Source organism: Protopterus annectens, chromosome 3.part1 (assembly GCF_019279795.1).
Source record: "Protopterus annectens isolate FY-2018-M chromosome 3.part1, PAN1.0, whole genome shotgun sequence".
Classification (NCBI taxonomy): domain Eukaryota; kingdom Metazoa; phylum Chordata; order Ceratodontiformes; family Protopteridae; genus Protopterus; species Protopterus annectens.
This window is the reverse complement of record NC_056732.1, coordinates 326,483,334-326,502,513: the sequence shown is the minus strand read 5'-3', so window position 1 is coordinate 326,502,513 and position 19,180 is coordinate 326,483,334. Positions and strand designations below refer to the sequence as shown.

General features: G+C 39.5%; 1 protein-coding gene across 1 annotated transcript in view; it reads left to right on the top strand.

Moving 5' to 3' along the window:
• The window catches only part of ANKRD28 (ankyrin repeat domain 28), a gene marked incomplete in the record, with an annotated part of 2,819,689 nt that overhangs the window by 2,530,181 nt on the left and 270,328 nt on the right, over positions 1-19,180 (top strand). Inside the window, 1 exon segment of the mRNA XM_044066773.1 lies at positions 7,931-8,150. Coding sequence (XP_043922708.1) covers positions 7,931-8,150 — 220 coding nt within the window.

The window sequence follows — 19,180 nt, the reverse complement described above, 5'->3', positions numbered from 1 at the left end:
GAAAAAATAGATTTTTTAGTTCTAAGATGGAGGTTTCCTTTAAGAGACATATCCAGGGTAATACTGACTGACTAATTGTTGCTGTATTGGAACTTTTTCGTGTTGCATTCTCACCCCTTAACTGTGCCATTGAGCTTAACTGTTTGTGTCAAGAACATACTTGTTAATTACTATATTTTAGTGGGTTAGTATGTTGCTAGTGTAGAAGTAACCATGCAAGGAAACTGCAATGTGTAAGTTTTTTTTTCTTTGTTATTTAGTGCCTTTAGTCAGGAAATCCTACATCCTTTATTTCCCCAATTGCCATGAGTGCATAGTTGCACTGAATTTGACTTGCTTATATTTTCTTCTTCATCCCAGGGCTTTTAACCTAGTAGATAATGATAGGCCACCTCCACCAGTCCTGCCCAATTACAAATTACCCACTTGGCATATTTGTTCAGTTGGGGGTGACAGCCAAGTTATCCTGGGATAAGTGATAGTCCTGTGACCTGTTTGCACCCTTCTGGGGTGTCTAACCAGCAGGAGTTAGATGTAGGGTGTGAGACAGCTTTCAGGTCTAGTGGAGCAGCCTCTCTTCCCCTTTAGAGACCTGTGTCCCCCTCCCCAGGATGGTTCTCTTAAGCTCTGCTTAGTGCTACCCTGTGTGGTAAGTATGCTGACTTCTCCAGCCATTGGGCTTGCACAGAGGCAGATTGTGCTCAACAGACCTATGCAGATATAAGAGCCAGTACTCCCTCTAGGTGTCACCCAAACTGCACACCAGAGTCTGCTTACTGTTTTTGTCCCCATCCCCACTCTTCATATTCCTTAGATTTTTGTTCTGTTTCTGTATGAAAGAAATGAGTACACTCCTGACCTATACCTGCACATATTCACGTTTTACTTGATATTTGTGTATATGTAAGGTAATCCTTCAACTTCTTTAATGGATACTGTTGCACTTTGCCCACACTCCATACTCCTAAAAAAAGAGTAACAGTCATTGGACATCCATCCCTCCCTTTTCTAGCTGTACTTCTGGCAATCGGTGTTAATTTCAGTACCCTGTTCTTAAGTGTTGGATCTGATGTTCTCAATTTTCACTTTATCCTCACTGATGTTTTCAGATCCGAGCCCTCGGATCTGACTTGGCCCTTGCAAAAGCTCGTGGCAGTCAACAAAGCTCTTGGGCACCTCCCCTTACCTGTAATGCACCTTCCCTCATTACCTCAGATCTTCTTTGCCACTTTTGCGAAGACATGGTTAACCTTACAGCTCTGGACAGTTAAGTGTTTAGTAGTTAATTTTTTTACTTTTTACTTAAATTTTTTCTTAAATTTCCTTCAGTTTTGTTTTCTCTTCAGTGTATTTTACCTGTTTCTCCCTATTTCTTCTTACCTTCAGGTATTTTCTTCCCTTTCTATCTAACATTATTGGTGGTTTTTTTTCCCCTTTCCTATCTGCGTGTATTAAAAAAAAAAACTTTCTCTCGGTTTTTCTAATATACAGTATCTATTTCTTATTGTGGTTGTTTGAGTGCATGTGTGTGTGTGTGTGTGTGTGTGTGTGTGTGTGTGTGTGTGTGTGTGTGTGTGTGTGTGTGATCATGTCGCACAAACCCAAAAAGCCATTAGCGTTTAAAAAAATGTGCCAAGAAAATACTGATGAGTGATATGCATAGTCTATCTGTATACTGTTTTGGAGCTTACTCCACCTCCTGGAGGACATTCAATTTGCCAAGAGTTCAACCACAGGGCCCTGGTTGAATGCAAAAGCAAGTTGATGTTAAAAGGAATGCTGTCCTATCCTTTTGTTGAGGCTATTGCTGGATCCAAAAAACAAACCTCATTGAAGTTGGCTCAGTCCAGTCCGGCTTCTTCTTTTTCATCCAGGCATGAAAAACATAAGAAAAAACATGCGTTGGTTCCTAAAGCTCTCTTGGAGCCAACGCAAAAGAAATCTGAATTGTTGGATCTCATAGAAACTCTGGATCTGAGCATTGGAAAGGCTGGTTCTTCAAAATCATCTTCGGAGTAGAGAAGTCCATCATCTCCGACAGGATCGGATCAGCGGTATAGTCAGATTTCCATTGAAGAGCTAGTTATCCTCCTCCTTTAGAGTGGGTTACCTCGAGGGTACCTTCGGTCATCTCCAGCCTCTTCATCATGTTTGACCAGGACCCTTTCTAATGGTGATGTGGACCGGGTGGTTCAGAGGCGCTTTAGGACACCGGCTCTGGCAAAATTTTTATTAGAACCTGGCCTGAGAACCAAGGATCCGACTGTAATCTCTCTGCTCCTACCCGTTGTTCCTCTTCCAACTTGCCTTCAAGTCTCAGAGCCGATAGATCCGAATACCCAGGTTTGCTCTGAGTCGGATCAGAGAGCTTTCCCCTCCTTGGATCTGACTTGTGCTTTGAGCTGTTTGGTCTTGTCAGGGCCTGAAAGCTGTCTGAGCCATAGCAGCCTGCTCGGGTCTGAGGACTAGGTTTTGGCTCCAAAGCTATGGGAGCCATTCCGGGTTCTCAGAGCCTTAGCACAGGTAAGCTAGGCTCTAGCTTCGACCTCAGGTAACCTATCATCTGCAGTTGAGGGGACCACGGTTTGAGACTCTGGTTTATTAGATCAGAGGTCCTTCTCTTCATAGGGGCCATCAGCCTTTGAGGCTCTGAAGAAGGCCATGGCTGGTTCGGTCACAGTGTGTTCCCTCCTCCAAACCACACCATCCACAAGGATGGCGAGTCTCTAGGCCTCAGGATACTCCTAGGGGTACTCCTTCCTCTTACAACACCTCCCCGGAATATCCCACTGAAGATGTCCCTAGGAAGAGGACTTGCAAGAGGAATCATTTGGACTCCCCAGAGGAGTCTGCCACTTCAGACACTGACCTCATTGATCGATAGGGATCCCCATGGTCACCTCTGGATGATATTTCCTTTGGGGACATCATGGAAAATTTGAAACTGAGAGGTGGCTAGCAGTCCAGCAGTGCTTCTCGTGAGGAGTCAGTGTACCTAAAATCCTTTGTATCTCGTCCTACTACCTCTTGGGTGACCCCATCCACCGGCAAACTTATTGAACTAATTTTGCGGTGGGCATGGGAGACCCCAGAAACCATCGAACCAATCCTACGGTGACCAAACAAATTAATCACAGCCACTGAAAACAAAGAAATTTTGGACTAAAGGTGTTGCAGTAGATGCCATAGTCATGGCAACGGTGACCAAGAAAGAACTTTCTAAGGAGAGTTCTACTATCCATCCTCCTGATAAGGATTCTAGAACAGTGGATAGATAGGGGACGCATGTCTTCTCATCAGCGACCTTTGCCTTACGGTCACTAAATTATTTATCTAATTTCACAACATTGCAGAAGTATTTGATATAGGATCCTGGTATAGGAGCTTTCAGGTACCCTCGAAGGAGCTGTAGCTGAAGGAGGTACAAGATAAAGTTTTCTGTCAGCTCACCACCCTGCATTCAGTAACCAACTCTTCCATGTGGCTCATTTCTTATGCAGCTGAAGGAACGAGTGGAGTGTGGCGGGTTGATGCATTTCTGAGGAGCCACACTTGGATGTGTCTTTGCAAATTTGTGGAGCCCTTCATGACTTTGTTTGTCAGTGCCCCATTTGACGGCACATCCCTCTTCGGCCCTAAGGTTAAAGAAATGCTGTCCAGGTTTGAGCAGGAAGGCAAGACCCTTTCTGCAGTGGGCATATGTTTTTCCACCCTACAAAAGACCTTATCCTAAAGTTCAGAGAGTTGGAGGGAAGATGTGGGTCAAGAAATTGCAAGGGTCATACCAGGAAACATGAACTAAGTCCCCCAGAGTCAGAGGCGGGAACAACAATGGAAGATGCCGCTTTCGAGGCAGAGGATGCCTGCAAAATGAGGGTTCTAGAGAAACCTTCTTTGGCAAACCTTTTCAAGCATTCCTGAAAGGAGGCCCAATTCTCCTACTCTGCAGGCAATCGGGGGATGTCTGTCCCTGCACCTATAAGCCTAGATAGACATAAACGATACCTGGGTGCAGAAGATAATATCCAAAGGTTACTTAATTCCCCTTTCCTGCCCCACCCCCGAACAAAAAGATCCCAGATGTTCCGCCTAGTCAAAGGGAACAAGCAACCATTCAGATTCAAAGGTTGCTGGACAAAACCATCATCCGAGAAGTCCCTCCAGACCAGAGAGGATTCAGATCTTACTCAAGGTTCTTTTTAGTACCAAAAAAAGACAGGGGACTAGAGACTGATTCTGGCTCTCAGTAAACTAAACAAATCGGTGCAAAAGAGCAAGTCTTGGATGGTCACGGTACAGTCCATTCTTCCATTTTTGGAAAAAGATGATTGGATGTGCTCTATATACCTTCAGGATGCATACTACCACATCAAAATAGACAAATGGTCCAGAAGGGACTTACCCTTCTGGCTGTGTGCCAGTCATTTCCAGTTCCAAGCTCTGCCTTTTGGTCTTACTACAGCTCCCATAGTGTTCACCAAATGCATGACAGTAGTGGCGGCCCATTTGAGACGACAAGGATTCCGAGTGTTTCTGTATCTGGATGATTTTCTCATCTCCATTCTGACCAGACATCTACTCGTACAAACAAGGGGCAATGTCATACAAATCTCTGCAGACCTAGGCATCTCTATAAACTACAAAAAAATCACATTTGGAACCATCTCAAAACAGAATTTATAGGAACCAGTCTAGACACAACACTAATGGTAGCCAAAATTCCAAACACAAAAGTCGATACCATCCACAGTCAAGTCATGACTTTGCTTCAAAGCAAGTCTGTAACTGCTTGCCTGGTGCTACAAACTCTAGGGTCTATGGTGGCAGCCATCATTCTAGTTCTGTTTGCACGCTTTCACATGAGAATTTTGCAGTGGCTCCTAGCGCCACAATGGTCCATTTCAGATCTCCTTATGTCTTATCAAATTCTATTCACTGACGTATGCAAGAGATATTTCTGGTAGTGGGTTCAGTCCAATCAAGTAACCAAAGGCCATCCTTTCATTCCCCCTTAGCCTAATGTCATGCTGACTACTGATGCTTCCCAGATAGGGTGGGAAGGACATTTTCTGGGAAAGACAATTCAAGACACCTGGTCTCCCATCGAGGCCAGTCTGCATATAAATGTTCGAGAGATGAGAGCGGTGCTTTTAGTGTTGCAGACCTTTCAAGATGCTCTCCCTGTGGGAACAGTTGCAATCCAATCAGACTATGTCAGTGGTCTGGTTCATCAACAAGCAAGGAGGAACCAGATCATACCCCTTTTGTCAAGAAGTACTCAGGGTTTGGCAATGGGCGATCTCATCCAGCCTGGGGAAGTCCAAAGTGATAGCAGAAAAACTGATCAGGTCTCTTCTGATGCCTCATGAGTGGTCCCTCATTCAGAATGTGGTGGAGATGATTTTCTGAAAATAGGACCAAATGCAGCAGCTACTTTGCCCTAATCCCCTGATAGGGGGAATCCCCGAGGGATGCTTTCTTCACGATTGGTCCCTGGGCCTCCTTTATGCCTTTCCCCCCACTCCCTTGATCCCCAAATTTCTACAGAAAGCCAACAAGTTGAAGAGAACAGTAATCCTGATTTCCCCCTTTTGTCCTCAACAGATATGGTTTCCCTTCTTCTGGCCTTGTGTTCTGCAAAAACCTTGGATTTTGGACCTACTGTCTCACCCGACAGGAATGATTCATCCTAACTTGAACAATCTCAAGCTGACAGTTTGGCTCCTCCAATTCCAGTAATAGCCAGGCAACCACTACTGTCTTCCCCAGTTTGTCACATTTTGTTATCTTCTCATAAACCTTCCACTCACAAGTTGTATAAAAGTAAGTGGAAAATTGCTGTTTGGGCTAAGTCTCATGACATGGATCCCTTCACTGCCCCTATCCACTCAGTCCTAGACTTCTTAGCACAATTGTACATTGAAGGAGCAGCTGCCGCTACTATCTGGAGATCAACTGACAGCCATATCTAATTTCCACCTTGAGGAAGATGGCTCTTCCTTAATTTCGCACAAGCTTTGCAAAGCCTTTTTGAAAGTAACAGTCTTATTAAAGCACTCCTGAAAAGATACTTCTCCTCCATGGGATTTGAATTTTTTTTTTAAACAAGAAACATCTTTATTAAACCATCATTTACTATACAGACAATCCTAGTTGCAAGCATTTTACATCACAAACCATACTGACACTCTCCCAGATGCAAACATTATACATCACTTATAATTTATCCAATTTTTCTCACTCAGACATTACATAGCTCATTTAGGCCCTGCCGCCTGTTAAACCACCTTCCTCCCTTGTATGTATTGTTCCCATTTTTTCCTATGTAGTTTGCTCCTGCCCCCTTTCTAAAGATCTCAATTCCAGTTGTTTTATCTCTGTTACTATATTCACTACTTCCAGTATAGTTGGTTTAGATTTTGATTTCCATTTTCTAGTAACTGCTTTTTGGCAGCCACTATTATTCACAGCATGGCCTTACCATGTCTAGATAAGTCCGATTTTGTCTCATAGCTCAGAACAGTCATCTCCATTGTTACATCCTGAGACATATCATACAAACCCCTTTTCTACCAGCAATAAATTGTGACTTAAAATTTTTATCCTGGAAAACAGTTTTCTTGGTGGCTACCACATCTGCCAGGAGAATATCAGAATTGCAGGCTTTATCTTCCCAACCTCCTTACTTGATTTTTCATAAAGACAGTATCATTACGGACTGACCCTTCCTTTTTACCAAAGATAGTTTCTGAGAGTAATATTAATCAAACTAGTGATTTACCAGTGTTCTTTCCAAATTTCCAGAACAGGGCTGAAAATTTACTCCATTTGTTGAATATTCACAGACAATTGCGATTTTATCTCCACAGAACAAAAGATTTCAGGAGAGGAAGTTAATTATTTGTTTCCTTTTCAGAAACAAGAAAAGGCCTACTAGTATGTAAGATAACTTTAGCAAAATGGATCATAGATTGTATAGCTTTCATCCATAAGGCACAGGGTAAGCAATTGCCAATGCCTGTTAAGGTGCACTCAACCAGGCTAAGGCTGCGTCTTTTGCTTTCCATTCTAGAGCTTCTGTAGACAATATTTGTCCTGCAGCTAGTTGGGCTAATCCTCACACCTTTATTGCTCATTATAAATTGGATTTGGTCTCCAGGGGAAGAGCCTCCTTTAGTTCAGTGGTTCTGAGGAATATCCGAAGAGAAAGGTAGCTAGGGACTCTGTCCCATAAATGAGGATAAAGTGAAAATTGGCAATATCAGATAAAGAAGTAATGTACTCACCATAACATTCCATCTGTGTTGATTTTCAATTTTTCCGCACAACCCACCCTCCAGCCCTTATCCAGGTCTCCTGGAAGGACGTGATGTTCTAAAATTTTGTATAAATTGGTTCTTTGATGGCTCTAGGAATAGCTTCAGTTTTAGTAATTGTATGTATATTCCTTTCAATATATACTATGTATGTGTTCTAATAGCTATTTTTTCTTAGCAAACAAGATCTGAGGTAATGAGGGAAGGTGCATTATGGGAAAGGGGATGTGCCCAAGAGCTTTGTTGGTTGCCACAAGCTTTTGCAACAGCAAGTCAGATCCAGGGGCTTGGATCTGAACCCATCAGTGAGGAAAAAGTGAAAATTGACAAAACAGATGGAATGCTAATGGCGAGTACATAACTTCTTTTTAAGTTCTATCACTATGTTATTAGGCCAACAGTATATTTTCACTTTCATTTATGTTTACTTTTACTGCAGTTTCTTCTTCCTGGACACACAGTAGTTTGCTCTAGCCAGCAAAATGTCAGCATTTATTAATTATTTACTGTAAAACAAATCTGTGCAAGTAGACAAGCTGATTTCATTAAACCAGTCTTCAGTTTTTCTGTAAATATTGAGATCTGATGGTGATAACTAATGTGTTTATTTTTAGGCAGTAACGGGACACGAAGAGTGTGTTGAGGCATTGCTGCAGCACAACGCTAATTTTTTGTTGCGAGACTCCAAGGGACGGGCACCAATACACTTAGCAGCTGCTTGTGGACATATTGGTATACTGGGTGCCCTTTTGCAGGCAGCAGCATCTCTAGATGTTATACCTGGTGTAACTGACAATCATGGGTATACTCCTCTTCACTGGGCCTGTTATAATGGTAAGATTTTTAAATATTTCTCAGTAGATCATAGAATGAGATTTAGTCACATCAAACATACCACTTGTTAGGTTGCTTCTAGAACCTGCGGTACCATAATCTTCACTGGATCATGTTGTAGGTTATTGCTCAATGGCTCAAGGACCTGATATAAGAAATACGTCTTCTCACTGGGGGAATACAGTTTATTTCTCCACTGGGGTTCTAACTGTAATGTTGACTGAGCTGTCCTATTTTTCAGTGAGTATGGCCGCCATTGTCATCAGACACTACTTGTTTAACTGCTTTGTCCTATTCTTGGGGCTTCTGCGGTTTTGGGCATACCCAACTGTGACCGTTTGCTTGGTGGACTCCATTTCTCCCGGCAGAGAATGGCCTTACTGGCTTTCTCAAGCTTTGGTGTCGCATGACAGTGGGGAGGTAGAGAGGACAAGCAGGGAGCCAGCATACTGCATCCAGCTGGGTTGAGTGACTAAGCCCTACCTTCCTTGTGACACAATAAAACTTAAATGGAATTGAATATGGGCATGGTGCCATGTAATGTGTCTAGGCAGTTATTCTGCATTCACTAATCTCGCCCATATGCCTTGCCTGGCTAATGCTGATTTTTTTGCTGTGGTTTTCCACTGGAAGCAAACAGTGGCGGCCCTCCCCAGTGCATCATCCCTGGTCCTTCCCATTGAGAGAGAGTGAGAGGCAAGGAGGCTCATCCTTCATCTTTCATACCCCAACTCACATGAGTTTTTTCAGTACTTGGACTAGGGTACTGATCAATCCCAAATTATTTAAGTTGCATTACTGGCTTCATCTTTGTATGCCACAGAGCTGTTAATAATGTGGAAAGACATATATGCACAGTATCACAACTGGTAGTATTTTTCTGCAAAAGCTGTTCAAGCAGCATCTCAAAGTTATCATTTACTACCTTAGAGTGTGATGTATATCCTACGAGTTGTATTTTCTTGTAATAAAAAACACCATTTATCATATTCTTTTTTACCATTTTTTTCTGTCTCAGTTGATGTGTTAATATCTGGGTCTGCAACATGAATGTAGTAATCTGAAATAGTATTGCATGCACACACAGTCCATAAAGCAGGATATGGTGTATACATGATAGAAATTTTATTCCAAAGGAATGTGATTGATGCATTAGACACCCGTAATTCAGTATGGTATGTTGGAGGTCTAGGGTTTATGTCCCAAATGTGAGTTAATATCGTCCTTTCACTTCTGTGATTCTAACAATGCCTAAGCAGATGACTGTCTGTGTGTTTGTAATTTAAGTTAATAGGTAAGCACTTGACAATCAATCTGCAAATCATTTCAAGCCTAACCAAAAAACTCCATTCAAAATGTTCCCTCTAGCCTCAAGGAGATCCAGACAAGATAGCCTAGGAGAGAATTTGAGGCTGCACATCCAGTTATCTGGGTTTACCTTGAAGTTGGCAAGGTTACTACTCTGTTTGCCGTGTAGTGGAAATTTGTTCCAGAGATGAGGAATGCATTGGGATATGAATCTATCATGCCAACACGTCTTATTTATTGGCTGATTAAGGTTTAGTTCCTTCTACAGAGTATTTGATGTACCATTAGTTCTGCGAAGGAATAGGAGAGCATACAGGGTTGGATCTTTTGTGTCACGAAAGGCTAGACATAGTTCTCCACAGAGGAGTCTGTAAGAGACTGAGTACAGAACTTGATTACCATACTGGGGGTTTCCAAGCTGAATGGATAAAACTCTTGAGGGGAAAATTTAACACCTGTCTGTACAGAAGCTCTTGTTGGTCCAGGGGCAGTGATACCAGCCCGGTATGTTGGAAGTCTTGGGAGTCTTGTTCCAAATGAAAGTTAATATTGTCCTTGTACAATTTTAACATTGCGTAAACAGAGGGCTTTCTCTGTATTTGTGTGTGTGTGTGTGGGGGGGGGGGGGGGGGTTATAATTTGGTAGATTATTAGAGAACCAGTAATTAAAACTTTGAGTGAGATGAAATTTAGCTTTAAGAGGCAGGGAAACCTAAATGGTTGAAACAAATAGGGTTGAGATCAAATACCTTTCCGGTAGCATTAAAACACCACTTTTTGAAACTACTAAGCATAAAGATATATGTTTGCTTTTTCTTTGTATGTTTTTTTCTTCTTCCTCTCTTTTTTTTTCTTTATGGCTAGTATATGCCTTTTTCAAATGGATATTTTTAAGTCAACATTTGATGAAACATATGCATATTGGTGCCCATACTTAGAGGAGAGATGTCACTGAAACAAATGTCAGAGTAGCTATGTGCGAAAACAAGTAATACAGAGCGCTTTAGCATTAGTAACCTTGTTCTCAGGGTAAAAAAATGATTGTTGGAGCAGTTAGCTTTTTATCCATCCAATTGTGTCAAGTATTATTCATAAAAATATGCATATTTTTATATTTATTTTTGTTTGTTAAATGGGCATGAGTAGGGTTATGGTAATTTCAGCTATATGGAATTGTATGAAGTGAGCTGAATTTAATGCGTAAATGTGTACAAATTGTTAGTCAACTGCTAGAAGGTATGCATAGGCTACTAGTAGAAATATGTATAAATAAATATAAGAGAAGTTTCCTGCCTTATAAGTGGCAGTAATATTAAATGGAAAAATTGATACATTACCAGTTTTATTGTGGAATGTAAATAGCCTTGCAGGCAACGGAAAAAAAGGCAGGGAGTACTGAATTAAGTTAAGAATTCTAAAGTGCAAATTGCTATTTTGCAGGAAATTCATCTGGATAGAAATAAACGTGCAAGTTTGATAAAAAGTGGATTCCAATGTGGACATTTGGCAGAATATTAGGGACAAGAAAAGGGGTGTTACATTGGTAGGAAGAGGAGCTCCAGTTGTGGTAGAAAAGGAGAAGAAAGGACAGCAATGAATATGTGAGGCAGTGAGTAGTTAATTGCAAGGAAAGAGGTTTACTTTTTGCATGTGTCTATATTCCACCAAAAACTGTTGCTATGAAGAGTAGACAAATTCTGGGAAAATTAAAAAAAATTCAGCAGGCTATTTTTCCTATAGTTTGAGACTGGAAATTAGTCTGCAACAGCAGGGACATGTCAGGGGGGCCTAGAAGGGAAATTACAACTAGAAAAGGCAATTTTTAATGAAGAGCATGAAAATGTTCCGTTTGAGGGATGTTGTTTTAGTAGCAGCATTTCAGAGGGAGTTTACATATTATTCTGTAAAGTACAAATACAATAACTGGGTTAGCTTAGAGAGAAACTGAATGTCACAAGGAGCATGTACATTTGCTAGAAAACTTTGACACATGCAATATCAACATCAGAACGTGCACCTGTACAAGTTCAGATAAAGATAGAAGGAAATAAAAACTAAAGAATGAATTGGTACGTCCCGTAATATTAAAAAGAGGAGAATTAAATGAATGGGTAATAGCTTACATCTGAAAATTATTAGGGCAGCCAGAATCTGAGTCTGAGGGGTTAGCTAAAATGTAGGATAACAGTGAAGTTGGACTGTAAAGATATAATGGGAATAAGGGAGAAAGATACATGGGACAAAAGAAAAAAAAGCTAATTAGGATTAGCAAAGGTTAAAATGTAGAAAGGGCTGGGGAGACTTGCAGATTAAGAAGAGGAAGAAAATAAGTGAGCATCTGGATAATGTGCATGAGTTTAGGAAAGTAGTAGTTAAACAATTTTTTGACAATAATTCCAGATTACAGAAAACCTTAACACATAGACTTAGCTAACAGAAAGTACAAAGAGCAGTGGCAAAACTCATGAGCTGTATGAAAACTAGGAAACCTGAAGAGGTAATGGAGAAATTTTTGCAATTTTATGACAGTTTGTTCATAGCAGAAGAGTTGAGGAAATCTAGAAGAGATGCAGTGGAAGCGTTTTGGAAAATATAGATGTTCCAAAGCTTGGCGAGGCAAAAACTCATTTAACAATCAGGGTGGACAATGTAGAAATAAGAACCATGATTTCTTGTCAAACAGCAGGGAAATCCCCGTGGATGGATGGAATGCCTGTGGTAATGTGAAAGTTAGAAGGAAGGAGGTTGTTGAAAATTTGTAAAGAATTGTTTGATAATGTTCAGAAACATGAGAAATGCCTATGCTATGGAAGAAGACAGTGGTAGTGGTATTACCAAAGGAAGGCAAGGACCCTACAGACCCTGCATAGTGTAGACCAATATCAGTTCAGAATCATGACTACAAGGTGCTTGTATTAACTAAAAGAATAGCACAAACTCTACCAAAGCTAATACATATTGATCAGTGTAGCTTTGTGGAAAGGAGACAAGCATTTGACAATATTAATATAACAGTGATGCTTCAAGGAGGAACTGGAAAATATGCCAACAAGTGCTTGATAGGGTTTGCTGGGAGTTCATGAGCAGAGCAACATTAATATTTGTGTTCCCAAACAGTATTTGTCAGTGAGAATTTATGAGGCCACTATAAAAGTTTGGAGGAATCCTTTCCAACTGGTGTAGTTTGAGTAGAGGGAAGGCCAGAGATGTTCACTTCCCCTCTCTTATTTGCAATATATGTGAAACATCTAGATAAAAAGATAAAGGATTAGCAAATGCCAGGGGTGTAAATGCTATGGTACTTGAGAAAAAGCAGCTCTGTTTGTGGATATTACCTTGTATTTGATAAATGCTGAATATAATGTGGTGGTGTGGGATACTTTTGAGAGTTTCAGGTGTTTTGGAGATATAAAGTAAATGAAGTTAAAGAAAATGCTACAACTGTAAATGATGTGGCTACCTATGAATTAGTTTGATGATGCACATATATATGGGGACATGAAAAAGATGAACTGTTTAGATACATTGATTTAAAAAGATTGTGTTGTGGCACCCAAGGATATGTGGGAAGAAACCAAGCAGAAGGTTATTAAAAATGTGAGATTAAAAATTAATAGCCATAGATATTGTAAGATAAAGTCAGCAAAGTGTTTTTCTTTCTTTTGATCCTGTAAATAGGTCAGGCATTCTTTTATCAGCCACTGGGAAAGCCATGGATGGTAATAAAGAAAGAGTTAAAGGAATTAATTTCAGAAATAAAACAAGCAACAGTAAAGTGGGATAAATTGATTATATTCCAGTGTACAGTGAAAATGTCTGCTACACAGTATGAAAGTTGAGTCTTTGTGTGGCTGTAGCCTAACATTTTCTTGCAGTAAAATAGTTTTGCATTCCCTTTTAATTTATAAATGTTGAATTAATTCTCCTCTTATGCTATGCTGCATTAAATACATTAATCCAGCAGTTTTTTTGGGGGGGTTAGACTCCCAGAAGTTGTTTCCCTTAAGCTAAAGCCTCCTAAAAATAAAAAGGTGTTGATGTTTTCTGATTTTTCTGCCTAATGGCATGAGGCTCATGTCAGTGAATGATTTTGGACTGATCCAAGTTGTGTTGCAGTGTGGACATTTGTGGAACTTGGTTAATCTTAGAGAGCAGGCTTCTCCTGTGTACCTGGTTTTAGTTCCCCACCCCATTTCCTGTGGGGGAAATATCTGTCAAGAGTATTTCCCTCATCACATGAGCTATTGAGAGTTATAAAGAAACACTAGCAAACACACTGATCTAAGATTATTTTCTAGTCTTCAATAATCAAGACAGCTGATATACACTGTGAAGATTGGTAGAAAAGGGGTGAAGGCTGCCAGCCTAGTCAAATAGAATTTGATACATAATTCTGGCATTTGTAAATATAAATATGAAATACAGGCGTGTTTCTTAAATGAAAGAAAACACTGTAAAATGTGAACTTCAAGATTGTAGCAACATTGCCATCTGCTGTAAGGAAAACTAAGCCAAGCATTTCAAATGTTCTTTGAAATTAAAATTATGTTTTGTATGTCCTTTGAAGTTAGAACTTGGAGTCAGTGAATCTGGAGTAAGCCTCCTGCCTATTGTTTTAAGGCTAAAGTTAATGACCAGAATTTACATGTGGAATGTCCTTTATTGCTCTGTGTAAAATAATGCAAATGTAGTTTCTGTGGCCTGGGAACCAGGAAAGTGTAAACAAATGATGTAATGTTTTATCAGAACTGCAGTTTCAATTTAAACAGTGAGAACCAGAAATTATTAAGCATTTTTGTCTTGATATTCAACTCAGCACTGCCTTGCTCTATGTAAGTTATCTTAGAAGTGTGTTTTGTTGTAGAAATAGCTAGGACTATAAAGATTAGACTAAGTGTTTTCTGTTATGTCAGGACTGTACTACGGAATTATTTTAAGTTTCTTTGTGATCTGTGAACTCTTGAATAGCACTGTGGTGTAGTAGTATTGTTTTGTATTTTTATTTATTTTTATTAAATATTTAAAAAAACTTTTACCTGTGGCTGGTTTGTGTAGAGATAAGTTAGGCTGTAGAGTACATTGCATATTTATAGAGTTTATTGTACAAGGCCACTCTAATAAGCATTGACTGATTAGTCACGCTTACCAATTGGATAATAATAATGCACAGTAATAATTGGACACCCTTTTAAGGGCCTTTGGGTAGCTGATAATTATTAGCTGGTGGTGACCGTAATTACTATTGTATAGTCTGGGTAAAGGGGCACAGCTGGAGAATGTGTCAGCCATTCCCAGGAGTGTCTGTGAAGTCGTATAAATACTTATCTCAAAGTGTGTGTGGGTGTCAGCTACTTGGGCAGGGACACGAAGCACTGGTTGGACAGAGAGGGTACTAGAGGTTAGCTTGCCAGCTAGGCTGAGATCTGGACCCTATAGCTGTGCCAGTGGGGAGTCTTATTGGGGACCTGGAGAGCAAGAGAGCAACCAGCCCCAGACTGACTGTGATGTCTGTGTGCACTTAAGGGAAATTATACTTTACTGTGTGTATTTGTTATCATTTACTCTTATATGAGATGCCCTCTCTGGTGTTAGTGGTGAGGATTGAGGCTCCTTGATTGCTGGGCCAGGGTGTAGGCGTCACATACACCATCTGAAATTGAAGTTGGGAGAGCTCAGGAAATGGCAAAGTCAGCAATCTGTCTAACTGGCACAGTTAGGTGAATGAATATCTCCTTCTCCCTTTTGAAAAAATATATATTAAAAGGTATCTGTTAGAAGCAGCCCACCCTGGATATAGTAAGGCTAAATCATTGATGCTGTTTCCAACAAAATATAGATGTAACAGCATGATCTTCCTAATATAAATTACTGTCTCTAGATGCAAGAAGATACTTTCTACCCATGTAAACCAGTGTCAGTTGAGCAGCTTTGTGATTATCCCTTTAGGTCTAGAAGACCCCACTTTTGTTTTATGGGAATATTAGCTTGTCCTATTTAACTCCTGGCGGTATACATTCCCATATAAATACCTTTAGTTCCTCTTAGATACTGTCCATAATTTCATGTCTATTTTGCAAAATGTTGCTACTGTGTATAATATTAGGGGAACTATAAACATTTTAAATGCTTAATTTTGCTGTTTAGAGCTAGTGTCATTGGTTAAAAAATAAGATCTTGGAAAGCAGTCATCCGTTTAGCCTTTTCCCATTTTTTTTTATCTGAACACGTAAATATCTCATTCTTTTATGCTCCGACAAATGGGAATATTGTACTAGATCATGTGGAGGCACATACTTTACTGTTGTGGTTTTGGTTTTACATGCATTAACTTTATATCCTGAGAAGAAATGTAATACTTTTGGGTTGCATAGTAGTCTATGAATATCCTAATTTGGCTTAGTTAAAAATATTATAATGTCGTCTGCAAATAGTGCATTTTTTTCTTTTTGGCCATAGCAGTTGAATTCCATAATTTGTGAGTTCTTATTTCCCTGGTTAAGAGCTGCAAATGTAAAACAAAAAGGAGTGGGGAAAAGGAAAACCCTCTCTAGTCCCCCTGTTAAGGAGTAGCTCCTGTGAAAGAGTCAACCTGTTTTTATTCTTGTTGAATGTGTGTAAAATGTCACAACCATATCTGACCATTGTTTTACCCATGTAATTCCAGCAGACCCTGTTCAAGGTTTTTTTTCTGTATATACACTAACTAATAGGGAAGAACATCTGCTTTGTTTCATTCTTTAGCATCATTTTGAGTATGTTGTCAGATGGCTGCCTGCTTTCCATACATTTATCCAGATCTTGCAGAATCTTTGATATTCTGTTAGCTACAATGTCCATGAAGACTTCATTACCATAGTTTTAAATAGATGTCCTATAGGATACAGGTTTTGTTGGGACCTTATCTTCTTTTGGAGTACTGCTTTTCTCATGAGTCAGGGTCCACCCCTCTCCCATTATTTTATTAAACAGTTCAATCATACTTAAGTCTGTTCTCCCTATCTTCCAGAGCTCTGTTTGAATTCAGTGCTTACCAGGAATCTTTCCCAGTGACTACTTTTGCCTGTGTGATCTCAGTTCCTCTGTACTTGTACCTGATAACCTATTGATGTTCTTTTAAAAACAAACCACAAACTGAAGCTTAGAGGAACGCCTTTTAATAAAATTAGATTTAAACGTTAAATAATACACATACGTTTTTCGTTCTTTGCAATCAAAGAACTTCTTCAGAAATAACAACCATTAAAACTTCTAAGTGTCTCATTTATACTAAATAAGTTTAAAAATTGCGCCAAAATTTTTTATATTTTTGATGCATATGAATATGTATAAATGTCATATATTTATAATATGTCCAGGATTTGATATGTTTGAATTTTTTATGCATTTTCTTAGGTTTACATATGTATATATTGTTGCACATAATGCTTATGCATGTATTTAAGGCAATGTTTTATGCATAATATAGTTTCATAAGTATATACATATATATAGATTTTTTTAGTTATGTATAGCTGCGATTTGTTTGTTAATATGAATATTATGATTGCATTATTGCGATCATTCTTATCATCCACTATTTATTTATTCATTCATTGATTATCATTTTTTATAATATTATGAAGTCAAAAATTTTTTTAGTAGCTGTCTCCTTAAATATTTTGGCGCAATTTTTAAACTTATTTAGTATAAATGAGACACTTAGAAGTTTTAATGGTTGTTATTTCTGAAGAAGTTCTTTGATTGCAAAGAACGAAAAACGTATGTGTATTATTTAACGTTTAAATCTAATTTTATTAAAAGGCGTTCCGCTCAGCTTCAGTTCGTGGTTTGTTTTTACAAGTTTATATTTATTTTGTGGTTTGGACTATTGATGTTCTTTATTAGCTCACTATTGCAGTATTGCTGACCTTTGGGAGGTGTCCTGGCTCTCGCATCATATGTCTGACCTGTGTATAAAACTTTGTGCTGGTACCTAAGGGATGTGCAGGCACAAAAGTTTTCAGAACTTTCTTCCTACCATTTAGGAAAAGAAGACTATGTTATTTTGGTCTGTATAGCCTGTGTCAGTTGCATTAATTCTAGGCAGATATTTATTTAATTATTTGAATCTGTTTACTGGGGTAGAGCACTGATCAAATCTGACCAATTTCAGTCTCAACCCAGGATGTCCCCAGTTGGGGGACCCTTGCTCTATTTTCAGTTTTTTGTGTTGTTCTGTTTAGGACCTGAACATAACCATACAGAGTGTACTGTTTGTCAGTCTTGTATTCCAAAGACTATTAGAAGTCATTTACCTTCTTTGAAGTTGCACTTAAAATAAATGCCCCAAAGAACTCGTGCAAGATTAAGATGTTCTCTGAGTTGTTGCTTTTGGATAGCCCTCACCTGCTGCATAAGAAACCTAAAAAGCTTAAGGAAACTCCACTTTCTTTCGTCCAGTCTGTTGGACGTTTCTGTCGAGGCAGATGATGAGCCCACAATCTAATTGGCTACTTCTCCTATTCCTGCTGTTGAGACTCTTCCAAAGACTGACAAGATGCAGAGCTCTGGCATGTCCCTTCTGACTGACCAGCCGACTGGAAAGGCTACAAAGGAGTAACCTTGGCTGGTTATGTCTAAGGGACAAGGAACTATTCCACGTATTCTTTTCCAGGAAAACATACCAGGTATGATTATGGAGGTACATCAGGAGTAATCTGTCTTCTCATTATGTCTTTGGATAATAACCCCCTAAGAACAGAGAGCAGAAGACAAAAAATACCCCCCCCCCCAACCACCACTTCTACTTCTAGGGATTTTCATCGATTGGTGGTGTAGTTTGTCCATCATTCCCACTGCCATTTTGGATTATCTACCAAGTTATTTTATACTGGGAAACAGTGTTTTTATAGACTGTCATGTGACTTTTAGTAACTTCTAAAGAGGAGCATTACTTTTTACTTTTGCAGGAAAAAAATTCTTTAATCTAAAACTACCTTTTCATTGGTAAAAAAAGTTGTTTTACTTTTAGGGATGGAGTAAGTTTTTAAAGTGCTTTTCAGGGTTTGTTTGGTGGGGGTTGGCATAATAGTTAAGGTGTTTACCTCACAGACACAAGGTACAGGGTTTGATTCTCACCTCTAAGGGAAGTTGGCTAGGTTTAAAATGGCCTACAAGGGCAGCTAGCCTAGTACTTGCCTATGAACTGAAGAAAACTGAACACTTGCTTGGATTTAAGCTTGGGTTCACTTTCCAAAGAATCAGAGTGACTGGACCCAGTGTCATCTAGAAAAACACCATTTTCCCCATCAGATTCCTCATCATTCTCTGAAATAACAGAAAATTCTCTAGCCAAACTAGCACTAGAGCCAACTTTAGGCTTAGGCATATTTTTATTTTGTTTTTTCCTTTTTAAGTGCAATTAGATTCGATGGGGGTGCTTGAGTTAACATCCATTAAGTTAGGGTGGAGAACACCAGCCAAAATAATAAACTGACAGCACTGGATAGTGTATCACAAATCTATTCCTATGTTGCAGTATTCATAACCTTTGGGATTCCCTGCCTAGGCGACCCAAACATCCGGCCAGTATACAAAAAGCTTTTGCTACTGCATGGTACGTGCGAATTTGCACATAGCCCAGCAGGCTACATAGGCCATAAAGGTGACATCGGCACGTACCATTCCCCAGGACTTCTCTGCCGCCAGTCTGAACAACAGCTTTTAACATTCGTCTAATCGCC